This window comes from Heptranchias perlo, chromosome 34 (assembly GCF_035084215.1).
Source record: "Heptranchias perlo isolate sHepPer1 chromosome 34, sHepPer1.hap1, whole genome shotgun sequence".
Taxonomy (NCBI): domain Eukaryota; kingdom Metazoa; phylum Chordata; class Chondrichthyes; order Hexanchiformes; family Hexanchidae; genus Heptranchias; species Heptranchias perlo.
In genome coordinates this window covers 8,989,897-9,007,593 of record NC_090358.1, presented here as the reverse complement: position 1 = coordinate 9,007,593, position 17,697 = coordinate 8,989,897, and the positions used below count along the sequence as shown (strand labels likewise).

General features: G+C 44.0%; 1 protein-coding gene across 1 annotated transcript; it reads left to right on the top strand.

Moving 5' to 3' along the window:
• Nucleotides 1-441: 441 nt before the first annotated feature.
• LOC137301765 (hyaluronan and proteoglycan link protein 3-like) lies at nt 442-16,762 on the top strand. Its single transcript, XM_067971391.1, has 5 exons — nt 442-567; nt 4,680-4,827; nt 6,196-6,561; nt 8,310-8,612; nt 10,225-16,762. The coding sequence occupies exons 2-5, from the start codon at nt 4,713-4,715 to the stop codon at nt 10,509-10,511; spliced, it is 1,071 nt and encodes a 356-aa protein (XP_067827492.1). The 5' UTR covers nt 442-567; nt 4,680-4,712; the 3' UTR covers nt 10,512-16,762.
• The last annotated feature ends 935 nt before the right edge of the window (nt 16,763-17,697 follow it).

Below are 17,697 nucleotides of genomic sequence, written 5' to 3'. Positions count from 1 at the left end.
TACAGATGGATAAATAAGTAATTTAACCGCTATACTGTTTATTGATCTAATCCCAAACATATTTCACACAAAGATCTTTTACAGAAAGAGGCACAGCTGACCCTAAAATACACCAAACTTTAGCTTCTACTTTAGTTCAGCCTCATTGAGGGCAGGTAGTCTTTTTGGTAGGGGCGAGGGGTGGTATTGAGGACTCCAATTTTCCATTGGACAATCTAAATTCCAACCGTCACGGTTCTGTTAGTACAGACGAGCCCCCTACAGTGGGCAGGCAGACATGATTCACTCGGAGGTCTCCTTTAAAAACATATTACTGGGCAATTGCAGAAGTGTGACGGGCTGTGTCCGGCCGAGCGGGCGGGGGCTGCTTTAAGGACGGAGCGTCACTGGACTGGCTGCTGACGTTGAGTTACTTCTTTCCTTTTTTATAAAGTACAGTTATTACGTTCCAAGGATTTACTACAAGCTCTGGGATACAAAGGGACAGCAGCACTTGGCAAAGCATTGGGCTTTATTTTGCAGGAAACTCATCTCAAACTTGCAGCACAAAAAAAATTGTTCAACTTTGTAAGTACATTATTTTCTCTATTTAAAGGTGCAGATTTGTGCTATTTCAAAGCACTTTTGTTTTCAAACATGCAGCTTTTTATATTAATATAAATGTCCCTTTGGTGCAGTTTCAGCCGAAATTTAAGGGGGAAAAAAAACAAAGTTTCCGGATTTCTTTTAAAGTTTGCAACAAAAAAAAATCCGGGTGATATTTGGGGAGAGGGGGAATTAGCCTTTTGCTGGGAAGATAAGGAATAGTTTAGGAGGAGGAGAGGGGAAAAAAGCTGCGTGGGTCAGAGGGAAAGTGGCAAATTCAAGAAGGAGTCGGGCCCCTTGTGATAGTGAAGTTACCTGTTCAAGAACACAAGGTGTAATAATCTCATTGTTATAAAATGTGTTAACTAATGGGAGAATTAAAATATAGTCCAGTACCTGCTGAAAATAAAACTAAAAGTCAGAAAATAAAGTTAAGGTTTTCGTTTTGTTAAATAAAATTCCTAAATCGAGTCCTTGTTAATTGGAGAAGAATAAAGCCTCGTGTTATTTTAATAACTTTTCTGATAACCAAAACGAGTTAGAATAATGTGGAAACTTTTCAATATTTCTCTATATGTTTTTAAAAAACTTTACTGTTACCGGGATAACTTATTATTAACTAAAGATTGCAACGTAGATTAAAAAACAAAGGCGACAGGGAGAAAGAATGCCCATGTTGTTGGTTAGTTTGCGGTGCGGTTAAGAGGTTTGTGCGGAAGTGAAGTTCTGAAGTTTTTCAAACTCGAAAAAATTCCGAAACTTTTGGAGAAGTTTGAATGAAGTAAATGGCTGTCTGCAGCGCCGCCGTCCTGCAGGGGAGGACATAGCGGGCACCCAGAGAGAGGGGGCGCAGCGACTGGGCACTGAGAGGGCCTCTAGGTTGGGGGGCTACTGAAGAAATAAAACTTCACATTAATAATTCCATTAAAAAATTATAACAGCCTCCAGATGCACTCAGGTGTGTGTTATTTTTTAAAGATTTTTTTTTGGGGGGGTTATTTTAACTAGTTTTAATTTTGCTGATTTTTGGTGCTGATTTTGGCCATTCCCCCCACCCCCACTGCACTATTTGTGTTTGTTTCCGGAGCTTTCTGTCAAATAAAGTTAAGAATCACAGCAAATATTTTCACTTCAGTTCACCGTCTGTGTTTGGTTGAAACACACACAAATTGACAGCAGTTAGTATCTGGTAATGATGCCATGAAGTAATTTTCCCTTTTAGTTACTTTGGAGGAAGGTGAGAAACATAAATACTAACCAGCACTAAAAAAAACTCAGACAAATTATTGTGAAATAATCAAACATAAAGAAACTATTTTAGTGTCTAGTGTAAATAAACACCAATTTCATGATGTTTTAGCCCCGGGTTTATTGGTTTATCCTGCACGTTATTTGGCACTCTATTATTCTATGGGCTCGAGATGTTCTAAGCACAGAGCCTGCCTTTAAGACCACCTCTGCGATTGCGACCTGTGGGCTTCACTCTTAAATGATGGCTTCAGGGCCCGAAAACAAGATCCAGGCTGATGTTCCCAGTGAAATACTGCGGGGGTGCTGCACTGTCTGAGGTGCCGACCTTCACTTGAGACATTAAACTGAGGTGCTGTCTGCCCTTTATCAAAAAATCCTATGCAGTAAAAATGGAATTGGACTTATTTAGACACCATGAAACAGCAGCCCCGATCACCAGTGCCCAGGGCATCACAAAATGCAAAGATCTGACGGAGTCAGACTCGATGACGGCAGAAGGAGCTATTTGTACTTGGAGGCAACTCGTAAAACTCAAGCAACGGGCATTCGGGTGAGATTTCAAAACACAAGCCCCATCCTTAAAATCGTAGATTAATTGATCTTCTTATCCCTTCAAGAAATATGGTTTCTGCAACTGATAACGTGTCACAGAAGGACCATGGGAGAGCATCGATCGTCCTAACAATACCCCCCTCTAGGAGTACCCCAACAGGGCGCAGTCACAAAAGTAACAAGGCAGATTTTTAAAAAAATGTTCGCCTCATTGCTCAGTTGGTAGGTTGGCAGGTGATGTGGTACAGTAGGTACAAGGTATTAGTCGCGGCTTAGGGAGTAGTGCTCTTACTTCTGAGTCAGAGGTTGTAGGTTCAAGTCCCAATCCAGAGAGTTAAACACAAAATCTAGGCTGATACTGAGGTGCTGTTTTTTCAGTGAGTTGTTGAACTGAGACCTAACTGCCCTCTCAGATAGACCTAAAAAATCTTATGGTACTATTCACAGAAGAACAAGGGAGTTCTCCCCAGTGTCCTGGCCAACATTTATCCCTCAGCCAACACCACAAAAAACAGGTTATCTGGTCATTATTTTATTGCTGTTTGTTGAACTTTGCAGTGTGCAAATTGGCTACCGTGTTTCCTGCAATACACCAGTGATTACACTTGAAAAGTACTTTATTAGGGTTCTAGGTCTTGGCATCCCTGGGCTAGGAAGGCTAAAAATCAGCCAGGGATCCCCTTCAGCCAAGTGCGGGTGATGCTAGGCAAGGACAGGATTGGGCTTGGCTGTGGTGCCCCCATGGTCAAATAGCCTGTCTATGCTCACTGGGCTCAAGACATGTTGGGTGAATGCGAGATGGCTCCCAGTGCCCACAGTACTGTATCCCAGTAAAAGTTACCACCTTTAGGAGAGAAGGGAAGAAAATTGATGCTCTCCCTTCAGGTCAACAAGCCAGTAACTAACTAGTTAACCACGATGGAAACTGCTGGGGAATGAATTATCCTCTTGTCCCACTCCTGAGGGGAGTACTGTATTTTGAGTTTTCTACTCTGGGTCTCTGCTGCCATCTGCGGTTACAATTTAAACACAACACCTGCAGCAGTTTAACTAAACTTTTGCGCTGAATTATTTGAGTTCAGGACTAGAGATGGTCAGTTTAAAATTTTAAATATTGACTTCTCATTTTACTACTTTAGGCCATCATTTCAAATCCTCGTGTTGCTCTTGCTGCCTCGTGGGTCAGAACACGCTCCGCCAACCTGATGCTCCACACTTGGGGATGTTCTTGCAGTGTTCACACACCCCTCTTGGCAGCCTAACCCATCACAACGTTTAACAGCTGAAATGGACATTCTTTTTAATATTCATTTTCAATTTGGGCATCATTAGTGTGAGGGATGTTAGAGCTGGGTTAATAAAGGGGTGTCCGCGATACAACAACAACTTGCATTTCTATAGCGACTTTAACGTAGAAAAACGGCCCAAAGGCACTTCACAGAACCGCAATCAGACAAAAAATCGACACTGAGCCATAGAAGGAGACTCGTGGAGGGGTAATTGGAAGCTTGGTCAAAGAGGTGGGTTTTAAGGGGGATTTTAAAGGAGGAGTTGTGTATTTCTGCATCTGGCTGCTAGAGTCAGCATAACAACTCCCCAGCTGACTCATTGACTCCTGTGTGGTAGTACTGACCCATACAGACCAGAACGTCCAAGGTTCAATGCTGGGGTGGGCTCAGCCACAGTTCATTAACATGCTTTAACTCACTATTTAGGCTCGCACGTCACCAATGCCTCCCTTGCTGGTTATTTCTGGGTCAGATGTGCTGTAATTCCCGATCTTTGCCACTGGGTGGCGCAAATGAGGCCATTCCTAGTTTCTGCACAGCGCCACTCGGTGGCTACAACTAGTTACTACACCAAAACGCAATGAGAAAGTTCGTTGCAGCGCCACCACGTGGCAAACACTAGTTAGCACAGCAATAGACCAAAAATGACTTGTACGTTGCTTGTTAAAAAGCTCTTAAGGAAAGTGGTCCTGGGGACCATTGGATTTTTGTCCTTGCTATTTTCAGCTTTTTTATTAAAGAAGAAGGAAAGTTGCAATCCGCTCTCAGTAGAAACATCACTGAAAATCACAAAATGGTTAATGCAACAGGAAAAGAAATGGATGTAACGATTTCAGCTCTAATTCATTCTAACTCATTCTTTTCTCTGGATGCTAAAACCTCCCTCAGTCTTAGCTTCCTCCTATGATCCATAGGCTTCTAAACCCATGGTTAACATCAGCTAACCACTAATTTCCAACTTAAAACAGGCACTGACCCTAACTGCCCTTTTTTCTTTTGTAGACCGGTTGCTGATTCAAACAGCGATTTTCAGTAATGAAGTTTGCTCTGATAGTGGTGTTGCTGCAGCTGACCGGCCTGCCTCTGTGTCCGGCGCAGAATGGTGCATTCTACATTAATGGCAACGGGAATGGCAATGGAAACGGGGAGCGTAAGTATTGACATTACTGGCGTCTTATCCTTAAAATGTCTCCCACTTCATTCCAGACACAGTTACTCTGAGCTGTTGATGAGTCCGGTGTGATGTAGGCCTCTCCAGTTGTTACTCAACCCCAGGACCAGCAGGGTACCTCCTTTCCATTTGCTGCTTCTCTCGCTCTCTGCTGTGCTCTTGCCGAACAAGATTGGTTGAATTCTTATCAGTGATAAATACAGTTTGTACACATGGCTGCTTTGATAGCCCAGCACCCTTGAACTATCATAGTAACGTAGTAGGTACGGCTCAGGAGGAGGCCATTCGACCCACCGTGCCTGTGCGGGCTCTTTGAAAGAGCTGTCCATTTAGTCCCCTGCTCTTCCCCATAGCCCTGCAGAAGGACTTGGGCTGCCAACACTTTCGAGAACTAACTTTGAAGTGTGAGCAAGTCAGCAGTAAGCACATGAGAAAGTCATTTGGCCCATCAAGCCCATTCCTTCCACAACCCATCAGAGACTCTATCCCACCATGTGATACCCCAGTGTACCTATCCAACCTTACATCCTACTTTATTCAGTTTCAACTGATTGGGCCCCATGACATTTCCCAGCAGCCCAGGAAGCCTCTCTCATTTCCTTCCCTTTTCTCCTGTAGATGTTGACTCAATGGTCTGATCCCACAAGCATTAGCCATTATCCAATATCCAGTACTTTGCCTAAGTAGCCCATTTTCATGTAGGGGCCTAGACATTGAGTGTCAGCAAGGTATTCACCTATGGAGAGCATCTGAGCTGAGTTCCGATTCTGCCCTCTTTTTTTATTCGTTCATGGGATGTGGGCATCGCTGGCAAGGCCAGCATTTATTGCCCATCCCTAATTGCCCTTGAGAAGGTGGTGGTGAGCCACTTTCTTGAACCGCTGCAGTCCGTGTGGTGAAGATTCTCGCACAGTGCTGTTAGGAAGGGAGTTCCAGGATTTTGACCCAGCGACGATGAAGGAACGGCGATATATTTCCAAGTCGGGATGGTGTGTGACTTGGAGGGGAAGGTGCAGGTGGTGTTGTTCCCATGTGTCTGCTGCCCTTGTCCTTCTAGGTGGTAGAGGTCGTGGATTTGGGAGGTGCTGATACATGTCCAGCGAGAGTCACTAAATGGTGATCAGGAACAACAACCCTGGCTGATGTTCCCCCTCCCTAGCCCAGGGCCACTGTTGTCACCTGCTACCATGATTGAGGTCAACCAACTCGTCATGGACTGGGGATAAAACCTGGCATCTTCCTGGTCAGTGTGACAACCTCCGGCAGGCCACGTCAGACTCTGATTTTAAATCTGGATTGGGTAAATGTGACCAATGAGTAGTTTCTGTTTTCATTATTTTTCTTCAGATTACAACAGTGTCAAGCTCCACATTGAAACCCAAAAAGACAGACTTTTTGCATACCGGGGAGAGAACGTGACGCTGACCTGCCACTACCATTATGAGCCAGAAGTGAATATGACTCGTAAGGTCAGGGTTAAATGGTCCAAACTCAACATGGATTTCTCCAAAGAGAGTGATGTCATCGTGGCGATTGGGTTGCGCCATCGCAGTTTCGGAGAGTTCAAGGGGCGTGTTTACTTACAGCAGAATGACGAGCGGGAGGTGTCGCTGGTCATCACTGATGTCAGGCTGGAAGATTATGGGAAGTACAAGTGTGAAGTGATTGACGGGCTGGAGGATGAGAGCAGCATAATCGAGCTGGAGTTACGAGGTAATCTACCGACATGGTATGACATTGAGTAAACAGGTGGTTTCAAATGTACTGCACAACCTACCAGTAACTCAAGATGGGTAGAGCTGGGAAAAGAGTCTTCTGAGGGCTGATCATCAGCTCCTCCTAGTGACTGATTTTAGAGTTGTAAACAATTTTACAACACCAAGTTATAGTCCAGCAATTTTATTTTAAATTCACAAGCTTTCGGAGGCTTCCTCCTTCGTCAGGTGAACGATGTGAAAACGATTTCACATCGTTCACCTGACGAAGGAGGAAGCCTCCGAAAGCTTGTGAATTTAAAATAAAATTGCTGGACTATAACTTGGTGTTGTAAAATTGTTTACAATTGTCAACCCCAGTCCATCACCGGCATCTCCACATCATGATTTTAGAGTAACATTGGCAAAGCACTTCTCACAAAGGGTAAGGGAAATTTGGAACTCTCTCTCCCAAAAAGCTGTTGAGACTGGGGGTCAATTGAAAATTTCAAAACTGAGGTTGATAGATTTTTGTTAGGCAAGGGCATTAAGGGTTATGGAACCAAGGTGGGCAGATGGAGTTAAGATACAGATCAGCCATGATTCAATTGAATGGCAGAAGAGGCTCGAGAGACTGAATGGCCTACTCCTGTTCCTATGTTCCTAGAGGCCTGAAGCAGACACCTGTTCACTGGATGGGGGTATGTCCATGGGACATGGAGTGACTAAGAAGGATAGGGTGTAGTTCTACAGGTGCCAGCATTCCTCTGGTACTGCACTCAAGTGGCCATACTCCATGCGTGAATCTAGGTATTGAGTGTTGGCAGGTAATTGAACATAGGGGGCTTTCATAATCAAATGGAACCTGCTCACACCTGATGTGCACTTACGTGGGCTGGATTGCGACCAGCAGCGGGAACCCTGGCTGATTTTCCATTGCCCCTCTCTACAGGAAGGAACTAAAGCCAATTGTAGCCCCAATTGCTGCCCTAATCAAGATCAGCTAAACCAGTACAGACCAGGATTGACTTTCCTAGACTGGACTGCTTACAGTTCTGGTGCCCTCATTTAAGGAAGGACATATTTGCACTGGAGGCAGTTCAGAGAAGGTTCATTAGGTTGATTCCAGGTATGGAAGGGTTGTCTTATGAGGAAAGATTGAACAGGTTGGGTCTATATTCATTGGGGTTTAGAAGAATGAGAGGAGATCTTACTGAAACATACAAGATTCTGAGGGGACTCGATAGGGTAGATGCTGAGAGGATGTTACCCCTCATGGGGGAATCTAAAACTAGGGGGCATAGTCTCAGAATAAGGGGTTGCTAGTTTAAGATGGAAATGAGGAGGAATTTCTTCTCCCAGAGGGTCGTGAATCTTTGGAACTCTTTACCCCAAAAAGCTGTGGCAGCTGAGTCATTGAATACATTCAAGGCTGAGTTAGACAAATTTTTGATCACCAAGGGAGTCAAAGGATATGGGGAAAGGGTGCGAAAGTGGAATTGAGGTAAAAATCAGATCAGCCATGATCTCATTAAATAGCGAAGCAGGCTCGAGGGGCCGAATGGCCTACTCCTGCTCCTATCTCTTATGGTCGTATGGTCTTATGGATGGCCTAGATTATATTCCGGTCAGTGCAGTTACCAGTTGAGCAATCAGTAATTGTTCAAATCAAATACAATTCCAGAGTGTTGTGGTGTTATAGAAGATGTTTCTTTTTTGAGTGCCTATTTTGCGGAGACTGACCGCTGCACCTGCCTTGTTTTTCAGGCGTGGTCTTCCCTTACCAGCCGCACCATGGCCGGTATCAGCTGAATTTCCATGACGCCAAGCAAGCTTGCGAGGAGCAAGATGCCATGATCGCCTCCTTCGAGCAGCTCTTCCAGGCCTGGGAGGACGGACTGGACTGGTGCAACGCCGGCTGGCTGATGGACGGGTCTGTTCAGTACCCCATCACCACGCCGCGAGGACCATGCGGTGGCAAGGACAACTCGGCGGGCGTCCGAAACTACGGGCAGCGGCACAAAAACCTGCACAGATACGATGTGTTTTGCTTTGCCTCAACTTTGAAAGGTATGGAACAAAGGACAGTGGAGAGTTCTTGGTGCATCGTAAGGTGGGGAGGTACCCACAGAAATAAAAGATGGATCCTTGAGCAGCGTGAAGGCACAGCGAATGCATCACGATGGAAGAATAAGGGTTTGCGCCCGTGATTCTGTACGCAGTGGATTGCCAGTCGCAAATGTGCCACGAGGTTGGCACTGAGCAGAGATTAGGTACCTTCCTGTAGAGAAGGAGATCTCAGAGGCTGTGTCTCTCCTTCAGCCTCGGCTACTCATGTGTGCCTCCCATTGGTATTGATGTGGCCGGGGAGGAGGTCTCAAGCCGATGGTCCTCCCCCACAATGGCACCAATGGGGCTGGGAAGAGCTTGCCAACGTATGCTGAGGGTTAGGATAGTGCACGGCATGGGGAGAAAAGGGAAGGGGGGAGCAAACATCTTAAGAAAATCACACGTCTGCAGCTTTAGTGTTGCTATGGAGATCACTAAGCAACTACGATGGATTTCTCAGGTTACAATAATAACTTAAGTTTATATTTTTAAAAACCTACAATAGATACTTTAAATAGAATAGAAAGTTAGGGACTTTTAATTTCAATTTTTTCTACCCAACATTTAGAAATTGTTCATTGTGTTATATTTATCTCTTGGGAAAAGTCAGAGTGAGTATGATTAGCCTAATGAGTAAAACGTACCACAGGGAGACCTTTCTAGTTACTAAGGTTAGGATATTTGACTGTAGAAAGCATCAACCCAATCTTATCTGCACCCAACATCTACACACATGAGTTTTCCATCAAGGGACACTGGGTAGCAGGTGCCTTGGTTGATTTTCTTTTAATGTCCCTCTCCATAACCCATGGGCATTGAGAACAATTGTGGTGTCTCCTCAGCACACAGCAGGACAATTTAGGACCTCAGGAACCACAATGGCCAATTACCAACTAAGCCATTAGGGAGAGACACAAGCAACATGCGGTAATGGAACCCGTAGTTGAGTAGTGATGTTGTGTGGAATTGCACACTATCTTAGGTGTTAGTTGTGGCTCAGTGGTAGCACTCTCGTCTCTGATTCAGCTAGGTTGTGGGTTCAAATCTCACTGCTAAAGGCTTGAGAACAAAATCTAGACTGGCAGTACTGAGGGAATACTACACTGTCGGGGTTGCTTCGGATGAGACATTAAACCAAGGCCCTGTCTGCCCCTTCTGGTGGACGTACAAGATCCTGTGGCACTTCTTTGCAGGGGAGCTCTGGCCAATATTGATCCCTCAACCAACATGACTAATAACAGATTATCTAGTCATTATCTCATTGCTGTTTGTGGGACCTTGCTATGTGCAAATTGGTTGCCCCGTTTCCTACATTAGAACAGTGACTACACTTCAACAAAGTACTTCACTAGCTGTAAAGTGCTTTGGGACGTCAAGAAAGGTGCTGTATAAATGCAAGTTCTTTCTTTCTTTGTGAAATCAGATGCGTGACATATTTGGTGATGGTGATGAAGTTCCTGTATGAACACCAGACGTGCTTGCTCTACCTTGTTTTGTGCTCTATTTTTAGCCAGGCTGTTTGGTTCCTGTACTGACTCCAATCTCTTGCGTAATGCCTTGTGTCTTCTTCTAGGTAAATTGTACTTCTTACGCCATCCATTGAAGTTCAACTTTGATGAAGCGGTGGAAGCCTGCCGAGAAGATGGGGGTGAGATCGCCAAAGTGGGCCAGCTCTACGCTGCCTGGAAGTTTCTCAAATTCGATCGCTGCGAAGCTGGGTGGGTTGCCGATGGAAGCATTCGCTACCCCATCGCCTTCCCTCGGCCAAAGTGCGGCCCACCAGAGCCTGGGGTTCGCACTTTCGGCTTCCCGAGGAAGGAGAATGGAAAGTTTGGGGTCTACTGCTTCAAGATGAGCTAAAAGGCAAGGGGCGTTGCTGTGTTGATCACAGGAGGACCTTCCATTCAGTTGCCCCTCATTGTTTATTGAGCCAATGTTAGTGCTCATCTTTAAAGGTGAAATCAGATTATTTAAAAACAATATTCAAAATATAATCTTCCTTGTTACATCCCCCAAATCCACTTGGAAAATCTTTTCTCATTGGCATTAATTTGAATTTCCTCATATACATCTATCTTCTGTTTGATTTCCATAGTACATCTGCTTACATTCACTTCAGGAGGATTTTATTTAAAGAAAAAGTTACATCCAGCCTTTAAGAGCTCATTAAGGCAGCTTTGGAAAACCAAAATTTCCTGGAATGCTGCGAGACTCCACATTGTCCCTTTGGCCAGTGAAGGGTTTTTGCATTCAGAATCTCTGTTCCCCTCCCCTCTCATCCCTTTTAGTTTCCCCATCGCTGTGTCTTCATTTAAGAGTCTAGAATGGTCCAGGCAGTGATTCCAGTCACAGCAACCAAGAATTCCCGTGATCAGCCAACTTGTTTGGAGGGAACGGTCCTAGGCTTGGGATAGTCTGTTACGTTATTGGGCCCAGATCTGGCAGATGTTTGCCCAGTGCAGGCCAGTGAGTTGGGATGTATCAAATGAGCCCAAGATACGGGCTCTGCTTTAGGATCCATTATCCTTTCCATACCACGGCGTCCATATTGATAAACTGAACTCAGTTCAATTGTTGACATATTATAACCAATTTATAGAATAATGATAGTCTAACATACAATTCTCTAATACAACACTTCTCAGTCCGGATTTTGATTGAAAAACTGCGGTACAGGAAATTAGACCCAGCCATTGTGTGTTAAGCCAAGCGTACCCAAAGAACCTTTGTAGATTTTAAGCAGTAATTTGAGGAAAATGTCTACACAAGGTTGACTTTTCTTTGTACATTTTGGATTCACAATTGGTAAAACTCGGGGGTTTGTGACATCAATGTTTAAGAGGTAATTGGAAGGATGATACATGGACCTCCTCTGGGAGGAAGTTCTCCTTATTGTACTGTTAGGGAGTTAGAGACACAGAGAACAGATTTAAATCTCCTCACCCCATAGAGATAACAAGGATCAGATCCAGATGGTCCTCGTTTACCCCCAACCCAATATCATTGAGCCCACTGGTAGGGCAAACTGATAGCATCCTGCTCCAATAAGAAACAAGGACTAGTGGTCACATATTCCACCAGTAACCAGGCTACACTTCTTGAGCTAGTCCTCCAGGGACCAGCACTCCAGTGTATTCACGCACAAGGTGAACAAGAGGTTGTCCAGAGAAGACCAACTGACAGATGTTTAGAGAGGAACATTATTAACATTTTGTGTGTGTGGAGGGAAGTATTTACCCTGGGTCACATGTACACTGTCAGGTGTGCCCTGCCTGGTCTAGCTCTAATCTTCAATTGGTCAGCTTCAGGCCAATTGAATCTGGCTTTGTTCTCATTGCTGCGTCTAAGGCCCGTAAACTGATGGAACAACATTACACTATAAGTTTGCCTATCTTGACAATGGATTTGAGTGGAGTCACCAGTGAATCTCAGGTTTGGAGCTCTCCCACTTTTGTTAAGGCAGAGTCAGTTGCATGTTTCTTTCAATGTCCTCCCTATATCTCCTAAAGGTACTGACTCCCTGCAGTGGGACAGTTCCACTGGCACCATCAGCCCTCCAGTACCTCACCCAAGAGGCCACTCTTCATGTGTGAACCTAGACAATGATTGTCAGCTGTTCAACCGTGGGAGGGAGCACAGTTGAGCCCAATCCTGTCCTTATCCGATGTCCATAGCGCTCACCGGACAGAAGCCAAGAGCAAGAACCCTGGCTGATCTCTTTTTCTTCTCCCTAGTTGAGGGGCGGTGAGGCATGGTAACACCCCTACCTCTGCCCTGCCTGAATCGCAGACCAGGGATCAAACCTAGGACCTGTACGGCTCACCCTGTGTAGCGCATTTACCCACAGAACCAGCGGAGGAGCTAAGGTCTGCTCATTGCATTGGCGGCTTAACGATGTGGGAGTCGAGTAACAGTTTAACACTTTAAATTCAATCATTTACCAAAACAATTTATTTAAGACCTACATTCATAAAGAAACCATTTGATTTCACCTTTAAAATGTGAGCAATTAGACCAACCGAGAAACCAAAGGGTGTGTTTAGCTTGTTATCCAGGAAGTAAAGGAAACATTTTTAATGATTACAGTTGATGTTCAGTGGGACTGTGAATGTTTGCAGCAGCCTGTCATATTGGGGGGGGGGGAGGGAGGGAGGCAGGGGATTCCAAAATTTTGCATTTTCAAAGTTTTATAGATATTTTATAACGTTTTATTAGTTAGAACCAAACATCATTAACCCTGAAATCCCTGTTTAGATACTTCAGCCAAACAGAATTCTGTAGTGCAGTAATGCTGATAGGCAGTTTAAGATTGTTGTTCAGTTGTTACCCGATGCCCACTCACGTGCACTTCCAGCAGAGTTATTCAATAGCGATCAGGAGCAGGAACCCTAGGTGACATTTAACCCCACCCCACCTTTCTAGCCCAAAGGTGAAGAGACCAATTGTAGTCCCCCTATTGCAGCTAACCCGGCACAGAGTGGGGAGCACAGGTCAGTTAACCCAGCATAGAGTGGGGAGCACAGGTCAGTTAACCCAGCACAGTGGGGGGAACAGAGGTGAGTTAACCCAGCACGGAGTGGGGAGCACAGGTCGGTTAACCTAGCACAGAGGGGGGAACAGAGGTCAGGTAACCCAGCACAGAGTGGGGAGCACAGATCAGTTAACCCAGCACAGAGTGGGGAACAGAGGTGAGCTAATCCAGCACAGAGTGGGGAGCAGAGATCAGATAACCCAGCAGAGAGTGGGGAGCAGAGGTGAGCTAACCCTGCACAGAGTGGGGAGCAGAGGTCAGATAACCCAGCACAGAGTGGGGAGCAGAAGTGAATTAATCCAGCAGAGAGTGGGGAGCAGAAGTGAGTTAACCCAGCACAGAGTGGAGAGTACAGGTCAGTTAACCTAGCACGGAGTGGGGAGCAGAGGTCAGTTAACCCAGCACAGAGTGGAGAGTACTGGTCAGTTAACCCAGCACGGAGTGGGGAGCAGAGGTCAGTTAACCCAGCACAGAGTGGGGAGTACAGGTCAGTTAACCCAGAACAGAGTGGAGAGTACAGGTCAGTTAACCCAGCACAGAGTGGGGAGAAGGCACTTTTGGAAACAATTTTCTAAACCTACAATTTGCTGAATGAAGTTATGCGCAAACTAGATTATATACATTTGAATAAAAAATGGTTAGAAAAGGCATTTGAACTAAATATGTAAACCCTTCTTGTGGTATTTATTCTATACAGAGTGTTTATTCCAAAGCACATATTCATTTATAGATGAATAGATGCTTTAAAGGGCAGTAAGGAATCTGTGTTTGATGATGTACATCGGAGCACCAGAGTGTTGCACCGTTTGGATGGGTCATACTTATGAAGTTTGACTAAGTTTTTCTGCTAGTTGAGGGGTGGGGAAATGGACAACAGGACATGATGAACCAACTAGGATTGGGTCATTGAGTTGAATTTAATTATCCCTTTCTATGTGACAGCGTTCCACAGATAATCATAGACTGGTCGATACTTACAATGCTGACATTCTGAAAACTGAGTGGTTCAGTGAGTTTGCCTCTTGTCCTTCCATCTCTGGGATGAAAGTCTCCTCTCTCTCTGCTGGTGGTTGGATTTTACATGAAATAACCTTGGGTCGTCCCAACCCAGTTCCCTGTGGTCAGGAGCATTGAACTTTGAATTGCCAATCATTGAACACAAATTGGCTCTAAATTGAGTAATCTCACTCAGGGAAATCACAAAAATGGGCAGTGTGGGAAATGGACTTCTCACGGCTGAAACCATCCCCACAGGGAAGATTCCATCAGCACCCCAACATTGCTATGGCATAGTGTTCTAGTGCTTCAACACTGCAGCTCTGCAGTATCCAGGAACTCTAATTGTTAAAAATATTTTATCAACAAAGAAAAGAGATTGTTACTCTACTGCTCCCATTTTTTCGGACAACAGATGCTGTTAATGGTTCTGTTGTTGCCATTTACAGCTCCTCTAGACCCATCTTTTTATTCTTTACTTGTCCCATTACCACCCTCCTTGCCTTGCATCATCTTCCCATTTGTCATTTAACCACTCCTGCCCTCCACCCTATCACAGACCCCCCCTTTGTTCTTTCCTCCCCTTACCTTCCTCCCACCCCCCACTTTCCCTGGCTCTGTACTTGCTTAAAAACTGTTAAATCTTTAACTTCTTCTAGTCCTGACAAGAGGTCATCGACCTGAAACGTTAACCCTGTTTCTTTCCCCACAGATGCTGCCTGACTTGCTGAGTATTTCCAGCATTTTTTGTTTTTATTTACTCCATTTCTGTTGTGTTTATCCCCAGTTTATTTTCTTTAAGTAGATATAGAGCTAGTGGGCAGAACTGTGAGGTTCTCTGCAACTTTAACATTAGTATGGGTGTGAGGTTCATGTGTACTTAAAAGGTACCATCCCTTGCCATCCTGCAGGTTCCTTGGCAGTGATGCAGTACTGGCGTAGCAGTGAGTTGAGGACCAAGCACCTCTATCGTGGGCAGTGGGTTGCACACTTCCACAAGAGACCTAAGCTGTGGCTTGTGAGGTATCAGATGCTCTTTTGACAAACCCTTTGCTCCAAAAGGAGATATTGGAGTGGCTGTTGGCCGTTGTATATGTTGCTACAGAAGTCCCATCTCTAGTCTTTTATGCATTTGAACATGCAAATCTTTGAGGCAGGCACATATAAATTATAAAACATGTATGGCATTAACTTTCTGTCAAGGGCTAGAATCCCAAGGCAGCGGCTTGTTCAAGGGCCATTCTCAGGATTGCTGGACCATGGAGTGGTGTGACATGGTATGTGCCCATTAATCCTCACACTCTTGAGCTCCTGATTTCAATAGTATGGATGGCTGAGTGGTCCTTTCACTTGTGCTATGATTGCTGGATGGCTTGAATCCAAACAGCATCCCTTGCTTTTTCCATTTGAAGAGCAAGAGGAGAAGCAAACAGCACTGGTGCCCACTCTGGCAGCTTTTCCAATCAGACTGGCTGTGAATAGAAGTCCAAGGCACTTGGAGCAGTAACTCTGCTGAGAGTCACAGATAAAGAGGAGGTGGCCTGCAAAATGGCCAGTGAGTGTGTTATGAGTGCCCCTGCTATTGATTCGGGAGCACCTCGACCACGGTGCTTCTCTTGAATGCAAGTGACTACCTATAAACCAAATCACCCACAGACACAACTAAAGCACAGGTGGAGCCAAAGCCATTAGGTATCCGAGCACTGGTTGGTCTCAGAAGAAAGCCACGTTCTAGGTTCAAGTTCTAACTTGGAGTCAGGGTGAGTAAGAGACAAGAATTGTAATCTCAGTTCCCAGTTCAATAGTAGGGATCTTCCCTACCCAGTATTCTCTGACTCAGTGCAAAAAAGATGCAGCATACTGTTCAGTCAAAGACTTCAAAATGACAGAATGCCTCCCTCATTATAATGTCGCTTATTATTTAGATTCTTAACTATTCACTAGTTCTCGCTGTTCTGTTACCTCACGGTTACTACATACTTTTGACCTAAGATGTTGCTTTTATATTGTATTAAAACACATTTTTACTCTTAAGACTATGGATACATATTGCTGACTCTTTCTTTACCAACATTCATTGCTCCTTTCCAATGAGAAGATTTATCTTCATTGTGTGAGAAAAAGATATTGACACTTGGCAAATTAACTTTGAGAGATAGAAAAGTTGATATTGGGAAAATGTGCTTTTAGTGTTGACTTTAAGCTGGATATATTTACAATAAAATATTTCTAGACTGAATATATTTTCTAAAAATGCATGCAATGCCTAGTTGTAACTCTAAGTCAATGCAAGTATGTTCTGTTTAATTGATCCAGGATGCATGCCTTAATGGGTTCAACTTTAGACAAACTTGAATTTATTTTTAAGATGACAGGATTTTTATTTGCTTGATGCTGAGACTAGTTTTTACCCTGACACTGATGTCTGACCGTCTGTGGCTAATTATCTTTCAAAGAAGCACAAAGGTGTTTGCAATTAATATTATGTTGGGCTATATACTATATACTGTAAAAACAAGCCCCTGTGGATGAATGAGGCATCCAGATCAAAGACCTTTCAAATAAATAAGTTGTAATGGTTCAAGCCTCGAGTGGATCCATTTGCACCAAAGAGACATGATTAAAAACCAAGACCAGTTTACTTGGTGAGTCTGATATGGAGATTATTATTTAGAAATGATTGCTTCAAACAGGTGGAAGAGAATGGAATGAAAATGAGACACTGGGTAAAATAATGTGTTGATGACAATGAATCCCAATAGCATAGGCTATAGAGAAATAGGCCAAACATCACTACACTTACTATATTATTGAGGCACAACAGTGATTAAAAGGTTAATCCATCAGAGTGATACACTCTCTTAATAAAGCCTTTATAAACTAATGGATACACAGAGTATTATATTCATCTATCACCAATAAAAAAGGAATTTATCTCTACAAGTGACTGAGGCTGCGCAGGTTTTCATCTTCAAACATTTATTTCATCAGCACTGCCGTTGTTCAATTGCAACTTCCAGTCAATTTAAAATCCTTGACCTTTAATCTCTGCATAATCCAAATGATTAAAGTCATTACATTAAAATTGTAACCTTCTTCTGAAGTACTGAGGAGATGCAATATATGCAACAGATGTATATTGGCACAAAGAGAAATTGGCCAATGGGAGGAAAGTTGCTGCTGGCTGTAGGTGTCTTAAGTGAATAAGTTTGGTTCCTAGTGAGTGTGGCCAATTTAGTGAAGTAGAGAGTTGCCTCCAACACTAATAAATAAATGTGGGCTTTACTCGTTTAAATGTGTGCCTGGTTTATGCCTGTTGGCATCTCCAGTACTGTTTTACATTTTAAACCCAAAGTATAGAACATGTACAAGCTTGTTGCATCGTATCAAGGGATTATGATGTATGAAAGGCAGTGTGGAGAGGGGGAAGAAAGTTTGCTAACCAATCTTAAGTGATATTTATAATTGTGTCCTTGAGTTCTGTGCTTTCTCTCCAAACTAAGTAGATTGTTTACAACT

Coding starts and splice junctions, on each gene's coding strand:
- LOC137301765 (XM_067971391.1), top strand. CDS start 4,713: ATGAAGTTTGCTCTGATAGTGGTGTTGCTGCAGCTGACCGGCCTGCCT. Junction 4,828..6,195: donor TGGCAATGGAAACGGGGAGC/GTAAGTATTGAC, acceptor ATTTTTCTTCAG/ATTACAACAGTGTCAAGCTC. Junction 8,613..10,224: donor CTTTGCCTCAACTTTGAAAG/GTATGGAACAAA, acceptor GTCTTCTTCTAG/GTAAATTGTACTTCTTACGC.